Source organism: Anser brachyrhynchus (assembly GCF_964034855.1).
Source record: "Anser brachyrhynchus genome assembly, chromosome: 12".
Classification (NCBI taxonomy): Eukaryota; Metazoa; Chordata; class Aves; order Anseriformes; family Anatidae; genus Anser; species Anser brachyrhynchus.
This window is the reverse complement of record NC_137707.1, coordinates 18,266,348-18,289,386: the sequence shown is the minus strand read 5'-3', so window position 1 is coordinate 18,289,386 and position 23,039 is coordinate 18,266,348. Positions and strand designations below refer to the sequence as shown.

The 23,039-nt window shown below is 38.1% G+C and overlaps 2 protein-coding genes across 6 annotated transcripts in view; one reads left to right on the top strand and one right to left on the bottom strand.

Moving 5' to 3' along the window:
* TENT4B (terminal nucleotidyltransferase 4B) overlaps window positions 1–7,102 on the top strand; it is a 41,903-nt gene extending 34,801 nt beyond the window's left edge. Inside the window, exons 9-12 of the mRNA XM_080552888.1 lie at window positions 43–146; window positions 1,989–2,176; window positions 2,757–2,921; window positions 4,211–7,102. Of these exons, the coding sequence (XP_080409014.1) occupies window positions 43–146; window positions 1,989–2,176; window positions 2,757–2,921; window positions 4,211–4,390 (637 nt within the window). The 3' untranslated portion in view covers window positions 4,391–7,102. The remainder of the gene's footprint in view (window positions 1–42; window positions 147–1,988; window positions 2,177–2,756; window positions 2,922–4,210) is intronic.
* Window positions 4,504–15,958, bottom strand: LOC308176759 (uncharacterized protein). 5 transcript variants are annotated; one of them, XM_080552916.1, is made up of 4 exons: window positions 15,744–15,958; window positions 14,496–14,642; window positions 12,353–12,447; window positions 4,504–7,289 (listed from the first exon to the last, which is right to left on the bottom strand). In XM_080552916.1, exons 1-4 carry the CDS (start codon window positions 15,852–15,854, stop codon window positions 7,247–7,249), a joined length of 396 nt encoding a protein of 131 aa, XP_080409042.1. In that variant the 5' UTR covers window positions 15,855–15,958; the 3' UTR covers window positions 4,504–7,246. The 5 variants fall into 5 exon arrangements, 1 of the variants encoding a protein (XP_080409042.1); XR_013938581.1 differs by having other exon boundaries at window positions 14,479–15,958; XR_013938582.1 differs by having other exon boundaries at window positions 4,504–12,447; window positions 14,479–14,605.
* Between the last annotated feature and the right edge of the window lie 7,081 nt (window positions 15,959–23,039).

The window sequence follows — 23,039 nt, the reverse complement described above, 5'->3', positions numbered from 1 at the left end:
TTGTGTGGGGTATTTCTCTTTTTTTCTTTTCCTGGTTTACAGTATATTAGGTAGAATAATTAGAGTAACACAAGAAGTGGCCACGTACAGAGACTGGATATCAAAACAGTGGGGAATGCAAAGTAGGACCGAGTCTTCATGTAATGGTAAGATTTGTCAAAGCTTGGCTGGTGGTGGAAAACTTCCTGCATATTTTGATTATGTAAATTTTTTGCTGCTTTTGCTCCACGTGTATGCACCTTAATATGAATTTACTTCATTAGCGAAGAGGTGATGAACTTTCTTTTGTTTTCACCCATAAAATTTAGTTTTGTACAAGAATAAAAAGGCTTTCCCACAACATCTTTGTTCTGCTGTTGATGAATTTGTTCAGCATAGAGTCTGTACAGTCTGTAACGCATGCTGGCTTGCAAAGGAAGCTTTTGAAAAACTTCAAATTTAAATTACATGTGTTGTTACTGTTGCATTTCCTTTGCCCTTAAAATGTGGACAAGATTTTAAAAAGGATCGCAAGGGATGCTAGTTTAAACCTAAATCCTTGCCTTGTGTTGGTATTTTATTTCTTTTTAAAGTATTTGAAGTCTGTCTGTCTACAGAAGCAGTATTTAAGCCAGGACTGACCATAGAAGTGGAATAAGTCTTAAAAGAAGAGAAATACTAAAATACCAGTCACAATTTTTATTACTTACAAATGGAAATACACAAAATCTATCCAGAGAACTTGCTGGAAACATCCTTTAAAATCATCTTTATTTTCATTGCCTGTCTTCTGACCCCACCCACAAGTTGCTACCCTGTTTTGGTGTTGGTGTATCTGCTGGCTGGAAATTTTCAAATTAAAATTAATTTTAACACTCTACAGTTTGTTTTAGAATGTTAGGTATTAGAAGTCTTCTCCTGCTAGATACTGATCAGAGAAGATGACAGATGTACCCCATCTTCAGGCTAGGTTGGGTTTTTGTTTGCTTTTAAAGCTTTTGTTAGTGATTTCCCCCCGCTGTCCCTGTAAATACAATATGTTTCTGGCCGTTTTTGTTTTATCAGTCTGTAGACTTCTATGGCACTGCTGTACCATTTGGCAACGGCAGTTAACCACCATTCATTCCTGCAAGCTCTGTAGCAATACTTAGCTATCTATTGTGACATATATGTTAAATTGTATATAAATAAAGCTAGTGGTGTGATAAACATATATTACATAAATCTGTCAGAAAGTCAATTCAATACAAGTTGACAAAAAAGCTTTTTCTGCGAGTACTAGTTACTAGGAAAGAAGCAGAAGTGACTCCAAGGTGCCTTATGTGAGACAAAACAGTCAGTTTAAAAATAAAAAAACCTAAGGTAGGAGGGTAATGATGGCATTACAGTGCTCATCTTGCAGGTTTAGTTTAGATTTAAGTTCTGATTCTTTCTATTTGTTAAGATAGAAGATAGTGAGATAGAAGTGTTCTGTACCTTTATGTTTTCAGTTTAGGGTATCATACAAACATACGATGAGAATTATTTAGAGTTCTTATGACCCTGGCAACTCCAGTAGAAGACAACTGGGAGTTGCAGAATTTTGGGCTCATAGGAAGTGTATTTAAACCTGTATCTTTGAGAGCTGTTTTAAGCATGTCATAAAACAATCTTACTTAAACAGCACATCTGAGCTCCATTACTACTTTCTTCCATGCCTTATTTCTAACTTCCATCTTGAACTGTGTGTAATGCTTGATGGTTTTCATAATGTAGAATCAAGGGTCTTGTCAGGAAACCACCGAGGCCTCTGCAGAGTATTTGCTTGCTGCACCCACTACATAAAAACACATGTACAATGTGCTTGTAGGTAATGGATGTATGTATGTGCACAGGTGTCTGTACATGTCCTGCGGGGTATAAAAGATACATAGTACCTAAATGGGTGTGTTTATTGGGAGGGAAAAAAATAGAGCAACATAAACTTTGTCAGTTAATGTGTGGTGATGCTTCTGTTTCATTTTTAATAGGTAATGGAGTAACCTTGATAGTAGATAATCAGCAGCTGGACAAATGCAACAATAATCTTGCTGAAGAAAATGAAGCACTGGGAAAACCTAGAAATAAAACTTCAGAAACACTTAGTAAACATTCTTCAAATTCTTCATCAGGTCCCTTATCATCGTCATCATCTACACTGTCCAGTTCTAGTGATGTAGTAAGTAGTGGAGATTGTCTGCATTTTGCTTTTTCCAATTTATTTTTCTTTACTTATATTGCTGCAAAAAGCTCAGAATCCTAGTTAATTATTTCATCCAGAATCCCAGCTTGCATAAGATGTTACTTCTTATGCAATTTCTACACATGTAAATTGTAGTGTGTTTTTTTAACACAAAACATGTAGGAAAGTGAATACAGTAGATGTAAAGCTTCATAGCCCTTGTTTCTGTGGGAAAACTGTATTTCAAAAAAGACTGTTAGTCCTAAACCATATGCTTCAAAAGTAATACAAAATGCCTTATTTAAAAAAAAATAAAAATGCTTGAATGGGAATTCTGTTTAAAAAATAAATAAATAAAATAAAAGATAAAGCCCCAAATCAGAATCATTTACCAATACATTTTTAAAACAGTTTGTTGACTCAGTAAGAATTCTGGATTGCAAGTTTTAATATTTAATAAACGCCTTTCAAGTTTTGCCCATTGCTAGCTTTAATTTTAAGGGAAAACTCACTCACTTTATAGAAAGACTCACGTATTCTTAAGAAAAACTCACTAATACTTTAAATTTTCCTGAAGGATTCTGATGGAACACCTTGCAAAACCTCTAAACAATTGAGTTGTCGTCAGTCTACGACAAACAGAGTGGGGTCACAAGAAGTGTCACTGGAATCCTCCCAGTCAAGTGGGAAAACACAAAATAGCCAAACAGCCAATACATCCAGCAACACGAACAAATCTCAGGTTTGTGAAATGTTTAAAAGCAACAACTGTGTAGATTATTGGAATATTACACATGCCCTCCATGGAAAGATAGTTTGTTCTGGAAAGAAAACAGCGTGCTTTTCTCTTCCCCTTTGCCCTACTAGAAAACTTTGAGCACTGAGTGTATCTAAAAGTTACCTGGTTCTCTGTTTAGATTAGAGAGGTGAACTTATAATGGTGCTTTTCCTAGCCTTAAACAGACTAAACTGGAGTGACTTTGTTTGGGGAAATCTAGATTTGCCAGAAGTACACACTTGTGTTGTACAAGTTTCCTTTATGCAAAAATCATGTTGGTCTAGTCTTAACTGCTGAATTTGAGATCTAATGAGATTTGCATGCACTTTAACAAACAGCAAAAATGTACGTTTAAACTATGACTGGCTGTTGATCCTTGTTGAAATATCTTTTAATAAGGAAGATGGAGATACTCGCTGACATGAAATTCCCTCTAATTTCCCCTTAAATTCAAATGTCTTTATGATGAGACCTACCAAAGTTTATATACTAGAGGGTTTCTCATGTTGAGAATACTTGTGTGACGACTCAGTAATCTGGAAATGCTATATGCCTCTATGCACAATATACCTCTGGATAGATGCAGTTTACATTTTTACACTTCTTCAGAATTTATTTTTCATTCATTAAAAAAGTCCTAGTCTGGAATCTTCTGGAGTAATATTCCTGAAAAGTAATTCTGAAGACTTGCTGGTTCCTGTTTGCTGGTTATCTCTAGCTAGTAACAAGGAAGTTTAAAAAACAAAACAGGCCTTGGATATATACCACTGAATTCTGTTGCTGGAATGTGAATATGCACAATCTGACATAACGTGCCATCTGCAAAAAGATGTGATATGAAATTAGTCTTGGTCTTAAAAGAGCGTTGTCTTAATTGGGCAGGGAAGATAGATTTGAGCAATCTTCATCTCTTCTTGGATTATGGGCTTCTGTTTCTGTAAAATACTTTTTTGATGGCTGTGCAGTGGATGAGATAAGAGTCCTATCATTTTCAAAATTCCAAGTGCTATATACTCTTCACTCTCTTCATTTCCATGGCTTTGGGTCTAGAGATGAGCATTTTTTTGCAGCCAACAAAATGAAAAATATGTGGTTCTGTGCTGCTGCCTAAGCAATGGCCTAGCTTCTTTTGCTATGTCAGGTTGTGTTAACACTGCTGTGAGTTATTAACGTCCTTGTTATCTGGAAATGGGGTTGTGTAATTGCCACACTTTCTTCTTACACTGACTTACCAGGCTCTCTTTATTTTGCAGCATGGATCTGCACGGTTATTTCGCTCTTCCAACAAAGGCTTCCAAGGTCCAGCAAACTCAAGCCACGGTACCTCAGTCACAAACAAACAACATCAAGGCAGCAAATCACACCATCAGTACTTCCATGGCAAAAAGAGGAAACACAAGAGGGATGCAACCCTTTCAGACCTTTGTAGATAGTTGCCTATTTTATGACTGTTCTTCTGTGTGCAATGATCTCATGCTACAGGATAGTTTGATAGTGACTCCTTGGATCTCTTCCGGAGCTTCAGACTGTTCAGACATTGATTAGCAACTGCATTTTTTTTTCCCAGCTCGCCACGGAACGGATCATGAAGATTGATCACTGAAAAAAAAAAAAAAGAAAAAAAAAGAAAAAAAGGAAAAAAAAAAAGAAAAAAATTAAAAAAGAGAAAAAATAAAAAAATAAGGAAAAAGGCTGCTCATTTGATAAGTCATATGCTACAACAGGGTCATTTAGGATATAAAAGCTTGAATGTAAAATAAATGTATTTCCCATCAGCTCATGCTGACCTGTAGGGGTAGTACTCAGTGTGTCTAGGGGGTGGTAACAAACAAATAAAAAATAGGAAAAAAGGCAAAAAATTGTATTTTGAGGGAAACCCAGCCTTTAAAGGTGAAAGTAATTTGTGCATGATTTTTTTTTATTATTTTTGCATATACTTACCATTTTATTGTGTATATATAGATGACCATATAGGAAAACTGACATTTGTAATAGTGGATTTGTTAATACTTTTTACATAACATTACTGTTTAAATTGTAAACATAAATTTTTCTCAGGATTAGTTTGGAAAATAATCTGAATTGTCATCTTAACATCCATATAAAGAGACATTACTAGTTATATTGCTCAGAATTTCTTTTCTTGGCATTTCAAAGATTTAATAGAACATTTGATCTGCAAAAGCTGTTCCTCTGAAAGAAAGGTTTATAGTGGCAAATGAAATTTTTTCATTTGTGTAAAGTGTAGATGTACTTCGTGTAGACACTGAGCTTGTCATCTTGAAGAAGTAACCTTCACCTTGTTTTCTAGAGTGCCATCATTTCAGGCAATGGGGTTTTACAGTTGCACCTTCTTTCTCTTCCTTGCCTTAGTGGTCCCCCCTCTTTTTTTTCTTTTTTCCTTTTTTTTTTTTTTGTTTTTCCACTTTGGGGGGGTTTGTTTGGTTGGTGTTGATGATTCTTTTTCTCCCCCCTCCTCCTCCCCAGTTTAAAAAACAAAACCAAAACAACTCAGTTTGTTACAGACGTTTGCATTCCTGGGCTGCTTAAATCCCATGCCTCTTTGTTTGTGCCTTCCCTCCCATTTCCAGGTCTGTTTTTTTTCTTTTATATTTATGCTAATTCCTGTAGGAGATGATAACTGTTGAAGCTTTAAGTAAATTTTACAATTAAAGTATTTTTTCTCACTCCCCTCTAAGGCATTTTTATATTTACACTTAATAATTAAAAACAAACAAAAAACCTTCAAATAATGAAATATATTTTATATTGCCTTAAAGACCCAAACCTTTCATATCTCATAGTATTTCTTCATTGATCTAGTTATCACTTCATTTAAACTCCGCTTTGTCTGGTTCAGTCACATTTTAAGCCTAGGCTGCAGTAAGCTTGATGCCATGAATGCGAATCAAATGTGTAACTACAGGCATAGTTTGGAAAAGGGGTTGGGACACTTCAATGGTAAAATGTTAAGTGGCATTTACTTTCACATATTTCTTTAAAGAGGAAAGTCTGTACTTAGCATATGTGGCTGTATTTAATGCAGCTGTTCTGGAGATGATGCTTTTATAAAAAGTACTATTAGCTTTTAGAAACTTTTTTTTATATACATTTGCAGAATTCTACAGACCAACCTGACCTTTACTGGGCACTAATGAGTGCAATGATTTTAAAAGTAAAATAATGCTGAAATAAGACCAGAACTGGTGTCATCACTTAAATTAATAAACATTTTCAATGTGTTAAAGTGTTTTACTTCAAAAAGGAAAATATATATATATATTCCAAAAATGTTGAAAGTCATAACAGTTACTCAAACACTAAGCTTAAGTGATGTTAATTTGACAATATTTTTTAAAATTTTTAGATTCATATTTTAATTTGAGAATTTTATCAACACGATGTTGAGCTTTTGTTCATAGAAACTAGTAAAAGTTATACCACATTATGCATAATCACAGTATTTATTTTGTTTTAGATTATTGTGAATGTGTAGACTTAAGTTCACCGCTTAGGGAACAATTATTTATAAATTATATTAATCCAGTATTGTTAGCTGCTATTAGCAAAACTGTTCCAAAACTTAATACTTGCAAAGATCTGTATCGCATTTACCACACTGAAGTGTTTTTAAAAGAATCACCCTCATTGTTGAAAGCAAATGTACTCTTAGGGTGCAGATATTAGTGTTCCAATAAGCATGTGATAATTTTAAGGTGGTGGTAGCGGGAAGATAATCTTGATTCCATTGGGAATCTTAGGTTTGCCTCAATTTATGGTTTTCATAAATTTAATGGAAAATAGCTTTTCCTGGACTGCTCAAGTTTCTTTTTGGTAAACAGTATCTTTCTAAAAGAAGAAAAAAAAAAAAAGCATGAAGGAAGAATTGAGGTATTTTACATTGCCTCAAATGACCAGCATTGTATTCATAAAATACTGTATATCTTGCAAATCTTTATTTAAACAGAACAGTTGAACTGTTCGTTTTTCAATCTGAAGTAAAATACTTTCAAGACCTTTTAGTTTGCCTGCTCATTTGTCTTGTACATTTCATCTCTGTATTTGACTCAAGTCTAATTCCTTTTTGAGTTTCAATACTTTTGTGAAGATTTTGTGAATATATGACAAATAAATGTTTAATCTAACTACTGTAGTTTATCACCATTCTTGACACTTACCCTGTTTTTCCCTTCGCAGTACTGGAAGGAACAGAATGAACAGAATAGTCAGACCTCTTTGTAACTTTTGTAGTATCTGGGTGCTTCTTGCTGGGCGCCTCTACCTTCTGTTCAAGTAGGGCTGGTCTGTGGAGCTGAAGCAGAACCTGTGTTTCTGAGAATGAGAGAAGTAATATATATGTATATTTTTAAGTATTATTTTTCTCTAGCTTTCCTCTGCAGCATACATAGGAAACTTGTGCAGAGGTTGGTTTACTTTGGGCTCCAAACTTGTGTTGCATCTAGTGCTGTAGCTGCAGTGCAGCTGTTGTTCAGAAGTGGCACTCTGAGCAGGACATTGTGGAAATACACAAGTTAATTTGGGTTACCTTTGGCTAGAAAGTTTGTTTAGCATAGTTCCTGAAGCATGGTTGATTTTACTAATGTATGGCTTTGGTTATCTTCCTTGCATAGATCAGTAAGAAGACACATACATACTGACAGCTCTTACAGACTTGCTGCTGGTAGTTTAACTCAGACCACCTAAAATTCTTAGGTACACTTCCTGTTGAACATCAGGTTGATTTATTACTTTTTTTTTTTTTTTTTTTTTACATTTTTTAAAGGATAGATCAAATAGTGCTTATAGTTTAAAAGCTGTGTATTTATTATTTTTTATATTGTCAGTCCTCTACCTTGTGGCAAAAAGAAGGTGAACTGTAGGTAATTCTTTGTGACACACCATGATTCTGTTTATTGACCTCCATGTTCTGTGCAGCATCCTCAGAATTTACATCTCATGTTTTTAAATCTTAAATAAGTTATTTTCCTAGAACTAAATTGTTAGAAAATAAGTTGTCCAATTGCTGGTGGCAACTTTTTCTTTCAAATTTACTTTCGAAATGGATCTTTTTCACTTCATTTCTGGAGTCATCATGTATGCTTTCTAAATGCGATATGTGAGCAAGTAATTAGAAAATAGTCTATCTTGAAAATGTTAAATGTTAAAAATGTTAAATGTTAAAAAATGGCAGCCAGCCATTTGACATCTTGACGGATGCTAAAGCTCGCGATAGATGTTAAAACTGAATGACTGCCAACTTTATTTCCTGAACAGTAAAAGCTGTAGGAGATTGCAAAGTATGCAATTACTCAAGAAAGGAGTATGTTTACCCACTCAGGGGTTGTAATAAAAAATACCTTTTGATTATTCCAGCTACTGTTAAAGTGCAAAAACTAGCGATTACTTACTCCGCTGATTCCTACAACTTGATTCATTTGCTTAACAATGCAACTTGATTTTCTAGAATCAAGTTTGTCATGTCTTGAAATGGTGTTTCTTTGTCCTGAAAGTGCAAAATGCGAGAGCTTCATTTTCTATCTAATTTGTAGTGTTTGTGTAGTTTCTCAGAAGTGTTTTCCAGTTGCAGTGACCTAAATGTTAGTGTCTTGACTCTATTTGCGTGAGCCATTTACCAGCAGTTCTGACAGATATTCATGGCTTCGTGAATTGTAAAGCGTGTACACTTGTGTGGTGTTGAACAAAGTCTGACAAACCATTGGTGCAGTTCTGTTGAGTGTTAAAAACAAACAAAAAACTACCCTTGTGCACTTTTGCTTAGGTATGGAACAGTGTTTGACTCCTGAGCTGAAAGATCATTAAGCAATTAAATTCTGCTGATTAGCTATTAGGAAAACAATCAGTACTCTCAGCTGCATTTTTCCAGGTCTAAAGTTCATTTACTGCAACAGATCTGGTGATAGCAAAATCTGAAAACAAACCTTCTGGTTAGACTGTTCTTTTACGCAGCCTGACCATGTAGCACTGTAGTATCTTCTCTGAACTTAATGTTACCATCTTAAAAAACAAAACAAATCTAAAAACAAATCTAACTTGCTGGTATGTATACAACTGATGGTTGCACCTAGAGTATGAAGAAATATTTTTGCCCCAATAACATTATGTGGTTTAGGTGAAATATGCATTGATGCGTACTGTTTGTAAATCCCTAGTTCTGTGACCTATTTCCAAACAAGACTTGTTCATTCTTACAGCAAGTAGGGGACTGACTAAGGATGAGATGTGTGTTTTTTGGTTGGTTGTTTTTGTTTTTTTCCTCTTCACTACAGTGGATATTGAATCAAACGCATTTGTGGTTGCCTGGTAATCAGTAACTATGAAAAGACCATTCTCAGTCAGAAAAATCAATGACTTAAGCCAACAGCAGGTAGAAATCTTTCATATTTTCTTCCTTCAGTGCTAGCTTGTTTGCTTATTCTTTTCAAAATGTTTGACAGTGCAAGGGAATAATTTATAAGGTAATGTAACCTTTTCTATAAGATTTTTATTTACACCAAACAATGTCTTACTAAACCTATGTTATAATGTTATCTTGTATCCATCAAGGTGACAAAAAGTCTAATTCCTGAAAACTTCAGGCACCTCAGAGCTGGCTCTCCAGTGCTGTCCAGTGAATGACTTCTGTGCAGTGTCTCAGCAACATACCCCAATTAAGAAAGGTAGTTTGAAGGTTTCTGTTTTGCAATGTTGCTTATACATAATACTAGTAACTTAAGGTTATAGTAGCTTATTTGGTACTGCTGAGCTACCATCTGCACTCCTCATACATCCCAAATTCTAGAGAATCCCACTACTCTAAGAGTATAACTTTAGAAAACTGTATATTTGTGCTTAAAAAAGAAATGTAACCAATATTAGCAGGGCTCAATTGCCAGTGGCTAAGAGCGGTGCCTGCTGTGGAGAAAGGAGCCATTGCGGTGACCAGCTGCCCTGGCACCTCCCTGGCGCATGCAGGCAGCCTTCGCCTCCTCTGGCAAAACAGGTCATAGAGTGGACCCACCTTCCTAGGCAAAGTACTTTATTTAAATACACTTAACAATTAAATATCTCTAAATTCTTGAGAGCAAAGTCACATGCTGGTCTATCAAAAACAGAACAAATTTGGAGTACATGGGCAAATACAGATGTTGGGAAACCTAAAAGCTGAAGCATTAATGTAAAAGGGAAGGAATTCAAACTTTTGCAGTTTCAGAGAGCACTGGTCTGAAAACTTTACTATGCATGGGTAGTCTGATTTAAAACAAACAAACAGAACCCTAAATCTTCAAATGGTATTACTGCACTTTATTTCTACTGAGTAAAATAATATTTTACGTTACAATAGTGATTTTAGAGGGATATTTTTGAAGTAAAAACATTAACAATTCACAAAATAATGCTAGTTCTGTAGCCTTTCTACATTATGTACTTTTTCTAGTTATCAACACTATCAAATCTGTCCATGAAAAATACTGTACTTGAGTTGTGTGTATGAGTTTCTGTACATGTACCTTTGGGAGAGTCTGAATATTCTAATGTGGTTTAGTGTGGGAAAACTACAGTTAGCAATTTTGATGAGCTGGTGTAACACTAAAAGGACGTATATTAGAATTGATATTTATTTTCATGATGTCATTATTGGAAAGTTATTTTCATTTCTTGTTTCATGGCCTCCTTGATATTTTGATTTTATACATGTTTTCTGCCTTTGACACATCTGGCATGTATGAGAAATCACAGGTATCCTTTTCTACTGGGTGTGGCTGGGATGTTAACTTTCCCTGCAGCAGCCCATACAGTGCTGTGCTCTGCACTTGTAGCTAGAACAGCAGTGGTATCACACCAGTGTTGTGTCTGCTGCTGAGCAGTGCTGGCACCGCATCAGGACTCTCTCTAACCCTCCTAGGGGGTGGGCAAAATAGTGAGAAAGGGACATCACCAGGGCAGCTGATCTAAACCAACCAAAGGGATATTCCATACCATACGATGTCATACTCAGCAATAAAAGGTGGAAAAAGGAAGAAGAGGGGAGGGGTGGGCTCTCGTTGTGAAAACATCTGTCCTCCTGAACACTGGCTACTTGAAGGCCCTGAACACCAGCCCTGCTTCAAGGATGTGGTCAAGCATCTCTCATTTGTGGGAAGTAGAGAGTAGTTTCTTTCCTCTGCACTTCCATACGGCCTTCACTTGTTTGTTTGTTTTTTTTTTCCCTCCCTTTTCCCCTTTCCCTTTTTTTCCTTTAGTTAAATAGTTTAATTAATAATAATCTTTCCTTAATAATTATTTTTTCCCTTTAATTAAATTATCCTTATCTCAACCCCTGAATTGTTCTTTCCTTTACTTCTTCCCCTCCTCTTCTAAGGAGGAGGAGTGAGAGAGCGGTTGTGGTGGAGTTCAGCTGCCTCGCATGGTAAAACCACCACACCTTTATCCTACCTGCCTGCTGGCATCAGTTAAGACTTGATTTAATGAGCAGGTAGATCACTATTAAAGAACAGTAAGTATCCATTTCTGATATAATCAAAATTTTTGATACAGTGGAACTCTGATTTCACTACAGTAACAAACTAAAGCATTTCTCATCCTAGTTCTTCTCAGCTTTAGGATAATAACTATATCGGTATGTTTGAACATGCCAACTACATGGAGGAGAAAACAGCCTTTTTCTCAGTATAAAGGAAAACAAAAGTATTAGAATACTTAAAGCTCTCTGTGCTAATATAAGGCTAGATCCTGAGGTAATATAAATCATTTTTGCTCCATTTGCTTCAATATAATGGAGCTATGTTGATTTAACCAGATGATTTTGTCCACTTTTTTTAAATTGCTTTGTAACAGACTTTTTGGTTTTTTGTTTCAGTAAATCCATGTTTTCTAGTGGATTCTCTAGGAACTTTGTTGTAGAATTGTATTTTAATTTATGTAGAAGCATTTTTCCCTAAAAATACACATGGTCTCTTTGTTCCTTCCTGATTTTTCCAAAGTATTTTTGGTTTCAAATATTCCCTTCTAGCTACTAATGTAAAGATATGGGAATTGCAAATTGAAAACAGCTAAATAGTTTCATCATTCACTGTGAAAATAAAACAATGTGTTCTTTTTTGTGTTCCTTAAGTCAGTAACATCTTCCATTTTATTATAAACCCCACCTGCAGTGCTGTAGTTTCTAACAGAGAGATGGCCTCCTTTCATTTATGTTCTTCTCTTGTATAACTTATCAATTAAGGAAAAGAAAGAGTGACCGCTCAATAAGATCATCATAATTGTTTTTAGTCAGTAACAGACTGGATCTTCTGTCACTCTGCACTGCTGTGGATAATTTGATTTCCAGAAGAAAATGTTAACATTTTAATACAGATCAACTTGAGTATACAGAAGCATTATAAAATAGGTCTGACCTCTTAGTGCAGTCCAAATCACACCCACAAGCACAGGTAGAAGGCTTAAGCGATCGGCCAGGCACTGATTTTAAGGCACAACGCATGTTCTTGCTCTGCAGAAAGAATGTTAAATATGAGTGAGAGAGGAGATGGAAGTACTTTTCTGATTCTTAATTCAAGAAGTCAACAAAACCTCACAGCCAAGGCTTCAAAGCTGAAGAACATCTCGTGTGAAACGAACTCCTAAGTCCTTCAGTTCCTTTAGAAAATGGCATATTAACTCTTCAGTCATATGAGTACTTTTTTGGACTGTTGATGCTTTTCATAATTTCTTCTACTGTTTCACAGTGCTGTGAGTTTGTATTGTTTTTAAAGTTTTATTTGGAGAAACTACTTTTGTAGAATTAAGTCCCACTGACTTACATGAAATATGGAATGCTAGAAAATAAGATCTTGGTTCCAAGTCAGTTAGAATCTGGGAGACTTTTAAAACAAGTAACGATTATGACAAGAGACCTGAGTAGCTTTTCATTTCCCTAAAGACACGGGTAATTCATATGGAATTGATTGCTTTATTTAAAGAAAAGCAGCAAATTATTCCCAACAGTTCCTTCAATTGATCTGAGAGACCAGAAATGCAAATTACATAATAGCAGTGAAACTCTACTTTCTTTTTATCATGGCTGATACATGATATCCTGTAAATGCGGATGATATCAATGTAACAGCTCAGAATAATTTCCCTTTCATTCCTTCCTAAGCATGTAGTGTCTAGCACGTTGGGATTGTTTTATTATTAGACATCTTTGAACTCATAAATTTGCAGGAAATAATACAATTTACTTAAACTATTTGTCTCATCATTCTCTAAATTAAGTTAAGACTGTCTTGGTCACTTTTTCTGGATATTTGATTAACTGCTAAAAGGCAGCGTGATAAAACATAGTTTGCTAAAACAGGCTATTTTCTGTGATGTTGCAGGATTTCAAAAGACTATTAAAAATCAGTAGCTATATCTAAAATTCTTTGTGCTAATTTTAAAAGTAATTGTGCTTGTTAAGATCATAGAATCATAGAATATCCTGAGTTGGAAGGGACCCATAAGGATCATCGAGTCCAACTCCTAAAGATTATATTATGCCTAAAAAAAATACCCACAAAATATTCTACTGCATAATAATTTTCAAATTAGTCTTAAGGATTTAGAAGTATTTTCTGAAACTATGACTACGTTTCTGATTTGCCTTCTTCATATACTTATTTACTCAGCAGCTATCTTTTGAGTATTAGCTGACTAATTTATGGGATAGAAATCAAAATGTTGAAACACTTTGCGATTAAAATTATAAAAAAGTAACTTACTGGGTCCAGAATCAGCCCTTTTACTATTGTGAATAGTCCAAGCAAGTGTATCCTGAAGGCAGGCTCACTCAATGACTTAAGAAGCCAATTTAACACCCCAAATCGGAATTGTACTAAAAGAGTGCTATATTTTCTTTCATTTCTGTTGCTTTTAAAAAATAGTGATTTTTTTTCCCTCTTTTGTAATGGTTCATGGCACTGGGCATTATGGCGATTTACCTTGAAGCATACATCCTCATTGTACAAAACAGACTTCTGTAATGCTCTGTAACTCAATTTGTAAACGCTGCTGCACATAGACTCAGTATAAATAACATATCAACAAGTAATTCAAATACAAAATTGAAAAAGAATTTTACTTTTGTTATATTAGATTTTATCAGCTAATGTGTGGCATTTTATTTTAATAACAGATCTCTATTTATGATAGCTTATCCAGTTCAGTCTGGAAAGATTTGATTTGTGTTTTTAATACAAACATGTACGTTTTATGTGTTCAATATGTACGTATTGTAGAGCTGCTGGACTTTTCCTGAAAAAGTGCTTGTGAATAATAATGTCTGTTCATCTGAGAGTAACATTTTCAGGGAAGCAAATAAAATCTTAGGGACTGCTGTTTTCTAATTTGAACAACATTTTCAGATGGACCTTCCATAAAGGGCTCTTATTTTCATAGTTTCAAACATCTACAGTTATCATGTACACACAGGAAATTTTAGATCAATATGTAGGTTCAAAAAGATAAACTAATAAAATTACAGGCTAGGTGCTATCACTCTCACCCGGGACAGAACCTTACACTTCTGGCAGTCGCAATGTCAGGCGCTCTCCAGTAAGGGGTGGTAGCATCTCCTTTGTGAAATTCAGCCGGCTGTACTTCAGCTGTGCGGCACTTGAGAGAAGAACTAGCTGCAGAAAAAGAAATGGGGAAATCGATCCACAGCATCTGTAGGAGCCAACGAAATGTATCTTAATTTCTACATTTTGCTTTTTTTCCTTTTATATCCATTTTGCTAGAAATGTATTATGTTAGTTACTGATAGTTTAAGAGTAATCTGCACAACAGTGTACATACAGCACTTAGTGTTTTGGAACTGCTACCATTAAAAAATTACAATGTTAGTAGCACTGAATCATGCAGGAATTTTAGAACTTTGTCTGGAATAGCAAATATTTGTGGATATACAGAAATGATGTTAAGCAATCTGTGTACTCGGAAGGTCCACAAAATTCTGATGAAGTAAATGGAATCCATCTGTTCTGAAATCAGTCCATTTATGATCTCAGAAGAACAATGTATTTTCCATTTCCTGCATTTTTTTTTAATCCCTGTTATCTACTCCAACATTCAGTGAAGACAAAGAATTCTTTTTAACAAGTGTTTTACTGGAAGATCTTTTTTTTTTCTCTCCCCTAAGAAATGGTTCGAATAGCCTATGCACTGCTTCCATGTGAACGCTCTAATAATTTCCCAGTGCTTTTCAGATACACAGTGTCCAAAACAGGAACAGAAAGACCCAGGTAAGATGAAGCAAGTTGTACAAGACTGCCCATAAAAGTGTCACAGGACACAGAACAGAGGAGCAGAGTCCAGCCTGTTTGCTGCCCAGTCTTGTGCCTCAGGTATGATAACTACTAATTCTCCAGCTCTGTTACTTATGTGCTTGTCCCATGCAGCTAAAACTAGATTTTTATTCCTCTCCAAGATTCCCAGTCCTAGTAGCATCCTGATTGCCTGGTAGTGTCAGAAAACACGTTTCCTATTTGCCCATCACCATTCAGACAGGAGCGAGGTGAATGCAGCTGTCCTGCCTGTGGTGAATCTGCTCAACTGCTGCTCCCTTGGAGGGGGTGAATTCAGGCACATAGACTCGGGCCTACAGAGAAATTGCCAGCTGGCTAGCAGTGCCCACACCAAAACCATAGTATTTAGTTCCTATATTACGGCAGTAACGTCAGACTAGGGTTCACAGCGTGCTGTTAGCCTGCTCCCCTGCCTCTTGCCTTTCCCTTCAGTGCAGCAGCTACAGGCAGGGGGCACAGGCACCTGTTCCTGGTGTGGCCCACAGAGCCTAACACCAGCCTCTGTAGAGATCGGTGTCTTCTCCCCGCCTCCACGAAGATCGAAGATTGGTGTCTTCTCCCCAGCGCCTGCCATGAGCTTGGGATCACGGACAGCTTGTTGAGCTACGGGGAACACGCTGAGGAATCCCAGCCAGCCCTGCGAAATCCACCCACAAGCCAGTGAGAGGACTAAAGCAAGCGGTGAGTAAACTGAGGAACACGAAGCCATCGTCGCCCTCCTTACTGAGAGCCCTATGGCTCTCCCAGCACGACAGCCACCAAGCCCCTGAGGCCGGTCCCCGAGGCCGCCCTCCCGTGGCCGCCTTCCGAGGCCCCGGGCCGAGCCCCCCGCCCAGCCGCCCTTCAGCGGCCGCCGCCCGGAGGCGGGCGGGGCGCTGCCGCGTTCCGCCCTCCGCGGAGCCTCGCCGGGCCCCGCCGAAACCTCGGGCGGCGGCACCGGCCGGGGAGGAGGAGGAGGAGGAGGAGGAGGAGGAAGAGCAGAAGGAGCGCCCGGTCCTGCCCCGCCGCCCGCTTCTCTTCCGGCGGCCTCAGGTGAGAGCAGGGCCGGGCAGGGGGGAGCCGCTGCCCGCCTGGGCGCGGAAAGGTCCGGCTCCTGGTAACGGCGACAGAATGGGAATAAAGGCACAGAGGGAGAGGGGGGAACAAAGGCTGAAAGAGCGAAACTTGTAGGTAACAGCGCCCCGTGTTGCGCCCTCTGATTGCTCGGGAGCAGAGAACACCTCCCAGGCCCGCAAACCTGTGCCCGAGTTTGTGTGCGGACCGGAGGAAGGCTCGGGGAGTCCGGGGCCGGAGTTTGTGCTGTGTCTGCAGCCAGATGAGTGGGGAAAGTACCCGCTGGGTAAGGCGGTGGTGTATAACCCAAACGCGGCTTTGTGGAGTGCTTTGGGCGCTTTTTTTGTACTTTTATTCTAAAAAAAAAAAAAATTAAAGAAAAATAGGGCTTTAAAATACTGAAGGAGGTACTTAAACATCCAAAGAAGACTTGAAATGTGTGAAGAAGGTTGGCTTGTCTTATTTTTTAGTGCTGATGAACAAGTCAGTCATTCAGCTCTGCTCTTGGTGGGAAGCGTTACGGCATTTCTGTAATAAGTGAGCACTCAATAAAGGGATTAAAACATTGCAATACATATAATGTGATGCTTGATCATCATTGTTTGATCACATTATGTTTGCCTGAGGGAGATAAAGCACATCGCTTAGCAGGGGCATGTCATCCTGCAGATGTCACTGAGGATCCGGGACCATTTTAAGGCTGCTGAACCCGAGGCTGCCTCTGTAATCATTAGGGATTTGGTCTGCAGAAGTGTTGAAGTCTGACAAAGACACTTGAAAGCATTTTTGGACGCTAAAAGTAAATATTCAGTGTAGCGTTTGAATTCAGTTCAGCACTGAAGCCTGCTTTTCTCCTGTCAGTGTGTTAACATTTTATTTGTATTGCTCTCTGCTTAAAGCGTTTGGTCATGGACCAAGACCACGCTGTGCTAAGTGCTGTGCAAATACAAGGTGAGGAAGTCCATGCAAATGCATCTAAAACTTGTGGGTTTGATTCTGAGGCAGTTGTGATTTATTATAGGAAATAAAGTGTCCTCTGCTGGACGTGGGAGCGTGAAAATTTCTACAGAGTAAGAAACAGATGCACCTATTACCTGTGATAGTGGTTTTGCTGCTTTGTGCTATAATTCAAGATGCTGGGGTCTTGTTTATTTATTTAAACAAACAAAATCTGTGAAATTGTTTATCATTAAGCAAGCAGGATTGCAAGGAAGAAAGAGTTTCTGTGAGGGTTTAATGGTTCTGAGTAGGTCAGAAATAAACAAATAGCGTGTTGTATGTGTGGTTTGTTGTCTGTTTATTTTAAAGAGATCCTGATCTTTTGGGTGTTGATGTCCTGATCTGGAAGTTTTTAAATGGTCCCCTGTAGGAGGGAGAACAATTTGTTGCAGGTCTATGTTAAGACCAGTGATATGGTGTTCTCATGGTATGCTTGTGCGTATAGTGAGGTAAGTACTTGTAAAATAAGTCTGTGTCGTAGTGAGTGGTTGATAAAATCATCACTCACTGACAGCGATGTAGAACAGAAAATGAAGAGTATGAGGAACAGCAGCCTCAAAACAAGAGAACAATACTGATTTCTAATGGCTGTTATAGCATGTTATTTATGCTTCCAGAAGCCATTACTAGCAGCAATTAGGGTCATTGGGGGTTCTTGTAAAGAAGCCATTAAAGTTCTTAATTTTTTTCATAATGAAGCTACCGTCAACACCATTAGGAGTAAACAGGGAAGACACTTCATTCCCTAGTGTATGTGGATATTTATGTTCTCATGGTTTGTGCTAAGTGAAAGAGCAGGTGCTGGTAGAGAGCTAATTAGTTTAGGTGTTAGCCTAGAGACAGATGATCGTTGTCTTCTGTTATTGTGGGTGTTTATGTAATTGCCAGTTGCTCTTGGATCAAAAAAGAAGGCGGGGGGAAGATAATATTCCTTGTAGAATTAAAAAACAAAACAAAACACTCTAAATTGAATTCTTACATGTCTATTTCTTGGGATATATCTTTGACTCGGATTTAATGTAATGTAACAAATGACTGTGATTTTAATCTATTGTGAAGGCTTTAAAACACAGAGTGAAGTACTTCACACAGAGATTCCTCCCTCAGTCCCATCATTTGTGTTCAAGCTACATTTTATACATTTTATCTTTCTGGAAAAGCCTGATAGTTGGAAGAGTTTGGTGTTTAGATTAATCAAATACAGTAGTTAAAGTGCACTGAGCAGGTCTTCTACATTCAAACCATCTTTTGGGGCTCCTATGCAGAAATCTGTACATGCATTGATAAATCAAAGACTGTTTTATTGCTAACAAGAAGGTAACCCTACACCTGTGAGCTGCCGGCAGATGGAATAGGTGTTCATCAGGAGCTGCCTGCTGCAGCCTGGCCTGGTGCCCCATGGCGCGGCCTGCCCTGGGCCTGCATGGCTCCTGCCTGGTTCCCCTGGCGCTTCTGCTACATTTTGTGTCGAGCAGGTGTTGCCAGCTGTGTGTTCATCTTCCCACTCTGGCAGGCTGAGGAAGAGAGTATAAATATAGATGTTGTGTCTGGAAGTTGAAACTTCTGGTTATGAAACGCAGTGAGTCCTTTTTCCAAGTGTGCTAGTTGCTTGTTCCTGCTGTTATTTTGGGCTAGATTTAAAGCTCTTGTGTGAGAAGCATCTGTGCTTATAAACAGTTCCAGAGATTTAGGCATGCTGTTAAAAGGGAGTTAGAGACCTTGGTTAAAATGAGGAAGTTCTTCGGATGAGAACCGGGACCTTCTCTAACTGGAGCCCTGTCAGTACTGACATTCACAAACGCCTCCCGGTGAAATGCCCTGTAAAACACCTTTTGAAGCGCTAACCTGTTCCTTCAAAGGCTGAATGCTGCTAAATAGATCATCTATTAAGCTGGTATCTGTAAAGTTTCAAGCTGATTATTTGCTAAGCTGACAGGATATTACAGTGTGAAATAGTTTGTAACCACTCTGCAGTTAGATCATCATGCATTAAAATAAGGAAGTGTAGCTTCTTCCTTAGGTCACTATGGTGTACTTCACAAGTAGTCAGTGTCTGCCGTCTGCTGAAAAACATATTTTATATTTTACCTTTTGAAAGCAGGAAAGATCTATTCATTTGGAATTGACTCATACTATTTTGAAGAACCATTTTCACCTGGAAAGAAAAATGATGTCTATTTTTATCATGAGGAAATAAAAGAGTTTTATACCATTTTTATTAATTTCCATCGTTATCTCCAGAGGTATCTTTTGCTGTTGCTTACCTTTTGCTTTGTATACCATCCTGTTTTCCTGAGTCACGCCGAGTAGGAACCAGGCTGTCCTGCAATGTGTCAGCTGTGGCTGGAGCTGCCAAGCCGTAGGGTGGTCAATAAAGGCAGAGGAGCAAGCAATAGATTTGGTCTTTCCTTTTGCATGTTTTTCTTTGCTTAATAAGCATAACATATGACAGCGTAAATATTTTGTGCTGTAGTAATATTTCCTGCATATCATCTGTAGGTTGCTACTGTAGCTGAGTATTCTCTCTTTGGAGTTACTAAAATGAAGGCAGAAAAGGTGAAGTCATTTCCTCTAGGTTATGCAAAGTTAAAATGGCAAAATTTAAGCAGAACATGGGACTGCTGTTCCTTTTCTAATGGAGGCATTGTTTTAACGCAGTAGCTTGTAGTTATGACATGAGTTTATATTGAAATGTATCCTTCAAATAGAAACATTTGTTTTATGTAGCCTGATTTCAGTATTTTTTATTTCATATAAATCAAGCAGGTGTTCTCTTCTGTGTGAGCCAGGCTGCTGTTTTGTTTTGTGAAAAGTTCAGCAGATTCAGGTCTGCCCTTGGTTCAAAGACGAAGCCCAAGTTGGCCCGAATGAGACCCAGGGTTGTACGTACTGCTTTTCCGAAGAGCTTCCTTGCAGCTCGAGTGTTCCTCCCTGTAGAACTGTGTCTGAACAGCTGTTCTGCAATCCTCATTTCAGCATTAAAAGTAGCTTCTGGTCTGTAGTTAGACAGAAGGAACAAACAGGGTGTGTTTAACTTCTGTTTCTTGACATAAAACTAAGTGAATAAGTAACACATTGCAGTTAAACACAGAAATCACAAAGACTACCAAGGCTGTAACTAATGTCCTAAGTAAAAGAAAGGTGACGAGTGTCTTCAAACATGGCTGGCTGTTTCTGGCAACTTCCCTCTGAAGTGCCCACATGCTGTACATATGTGTATGTCTGGCTGTGCTCCAGAAGCTTGCAGGGGAACTGACTGAGGGCATTTCCAGCTTCGCTCCGATGCCTCCTGCCTTGCAGTTTGCTTCAGAGTAGCTGCAGGGCTTTGTATCGTCCTCCATTCTGCATGATCCATAAACGAGTACTATTTGACATGAGAGTTGTCTTTGATCCCACAATCAAAGGAACATATATTTTTTCTGAGATGCTCAGTGAGTATTGTAATAAATTCTCTTTTTATAAAACTGCCTTGTAAATGACTGGTTATAAAGCCATGAGTGTACTCTTGTACTGTAGCGAATATAAAAATGTTTTTAAAGGACTTTGATTAAGCTCTAAGGTCTTAAGTATGCATGCTTTATATAAGGGAAGGAGGCACCCTCTGTAAGTGTTTTATAGATAGATAAATGTAGAAATAGCCTACATGTGACTTTTCACGTAACACGTTACTTTTGTTTCTGGGAAAAGTTTTGTTATGACTAATAATGTTAGCATTTCGGTGAGTTGAATAAAATATTTTAGTAAAATGTAACATATCCCTAGGTTTTAGTCATTATTTACTTAATGTCCAATCTGTGCATTTTCTGCTTTATTTATTTATATAAAACATAATTTATTTGTTCCAGGGACTTCTCTTTAAAACACTCCTTTTTTTAGAACTAGCTGATGATCAAGCCACCTAGCAGTGACTAATTTTTATTCAGATATAGTCTTCCATCCGTGTAACCAAAATGATGAGGCGACAAGGATGCCAATAACATGACAAAGCACAGGAAAGGGCTGGATAATGAGTACAACTGAGAAGCAGCCATCAAGTTGGATTTGAAGCACACTGAGGCACAAAGTCAGCTGAAATTAATGGAAATGGACAATAAAGTCTGATCGTTTTAAATGGCAGATATTCTTAGCACCTGGCTCACATCAGCCTGAATCCATCTGTTATATTACTTCAGGTAGGACTTGCTGAAACAAGCTTAAGCTTAGTCAGGCAGAGGGGGGGAAAAACAGATTGGGGCAAGTTGAGAGAGAATGAACTTCCTACTTGGGCTTTTCTGCGTGTTTACGGCTCGTCCTCTGTTGTTACCACTGAGCTTCCGTGGGACTGAATCAAAAAAATGAGTTCCAGTAGCAGAATAAATTTTCAGTTTCCATTTCCTCATTTGAAAGGAAGCCGGGGTATGGCTATCGCCACTTTCTCACTTCCTGATGCTTTCTGCCTGATCTTCTGCTACTCCTTTGCTAGCAATTTTAGGCAGCTGCCATGGAGGTGACTGCCATCTCAGTATCGAGTTGGGTGGGGGAAGTGGTGTCTGAGGAGCAAACATTTATATCTTTGTGTGATACACTTTTACTGGAATAAACGAAATAACAGAAGAGAAATATGAGTGGTCTTTACTACTCTCTTGCCAAGAGGAGCGAGCCTGCTTGCTCTGGCTGCATAGGTAGCCGAAGTCTGAGGTGGAGCATCAGTGCCACCAGAGCTGGAGGCCTGGCTGGGCCTGGGGAGAGCCCAGCTCTCTTCTCCCCCATAAGCAATCTGGCAGGGGATTTTTTATCTGGAAAAGTCTTGTTTCATCCTCTAGAACTGAGATAAACTGGCAGTTGCTTCAGAATCTTGTAAGCTAATAGAAGTTCAGCTTTTTGTGGCTGGTTTTGATCTTTTATGAACTAGTCATATACAGTTCATGAATTTAAGGGTTTTTTTTTGTTTTTTTTTGTTTTTTTTTTTTTCTTCTAGTAAGGGTTTTGCATATGTACAGGAGAACACAGCTTCTTTTGGGAATGTCCTGGAACCTTAAATTGCTTTCTGCTTGCCAGTTACGTAAATGTCTTTGTAAAGTATATTTTCTGAAAATACTCATCTGTGATTCTGGTGGGATTCCTATGGCATGGCTCAGAGAGCCGCTGCCCTTAGGAGAGGGCAGTTCTGCTTGCTTCCCCGGAGCTGCTCCCACCCCTCCTCGAATTGGTCCTGCTGCTCATCTGACCTGCTGCTGAGCTGTTTTGGGGAACTACATGGGCAAAAAAGCTATTTTTTTTAATTGGATAAGCATTTTTTTTCTTCTGAAGGAACAGAACAACCAGGAGAGAGGAAGTGGCAAGACTATTGCTGAACTTCTGGAGAGACAGGCAGAGACCGTTCCCTTCTCTTAGGCAGTAGCTGTGTTGTAAAACTGTGCTCCTGTTACCCAAGTAGTAAGCTGTACTTCTGCAGACATACTGGAAAAGTGACCTGGGCTGTATTTTGGTTTGAGGTATTGCTAGCTGAATTGTTAGCCTAATTACAGTACTGCATAAGAAAGATCTTCACTCCTCTGCTTTACTTTTACAGCAGGAAATGAATGTGAAAATATTTCACTTTAGTACTTCTTAAAAAAATCTATATATTTTTTTTAAGTTCCTGAGGAGCATCCTGTTTTGGATTTTGTATTTTATACTCTTCATTTTTAGTCTGCTAATTGTGATAAAACATCAGCTATAAGCCCCC

Coding starts and splice junctions, on each gene's coding strand:
- LOC308176759 (XM_080552916.1), bottom strand. CDS start 15,854: ATGGCAGGCGCTGGGGAGAAGACACCAATCTTCGATCTTCGTGGAGGC. Junction 12,448..14,495: donor ACATTGCGACTGCCAGAAGT/GTAAGGTTCTGT, acceptor TTCTTTCTGCAG/AGCAAGAACATGCGTTGTGC. Junction 7,290..12,352: donor GATTTGGACTGCACTAAGAG/GTCAGACCTATT, acceptor TCTCATTCTCAG/AAACACAGGTTCTGCTTCAG.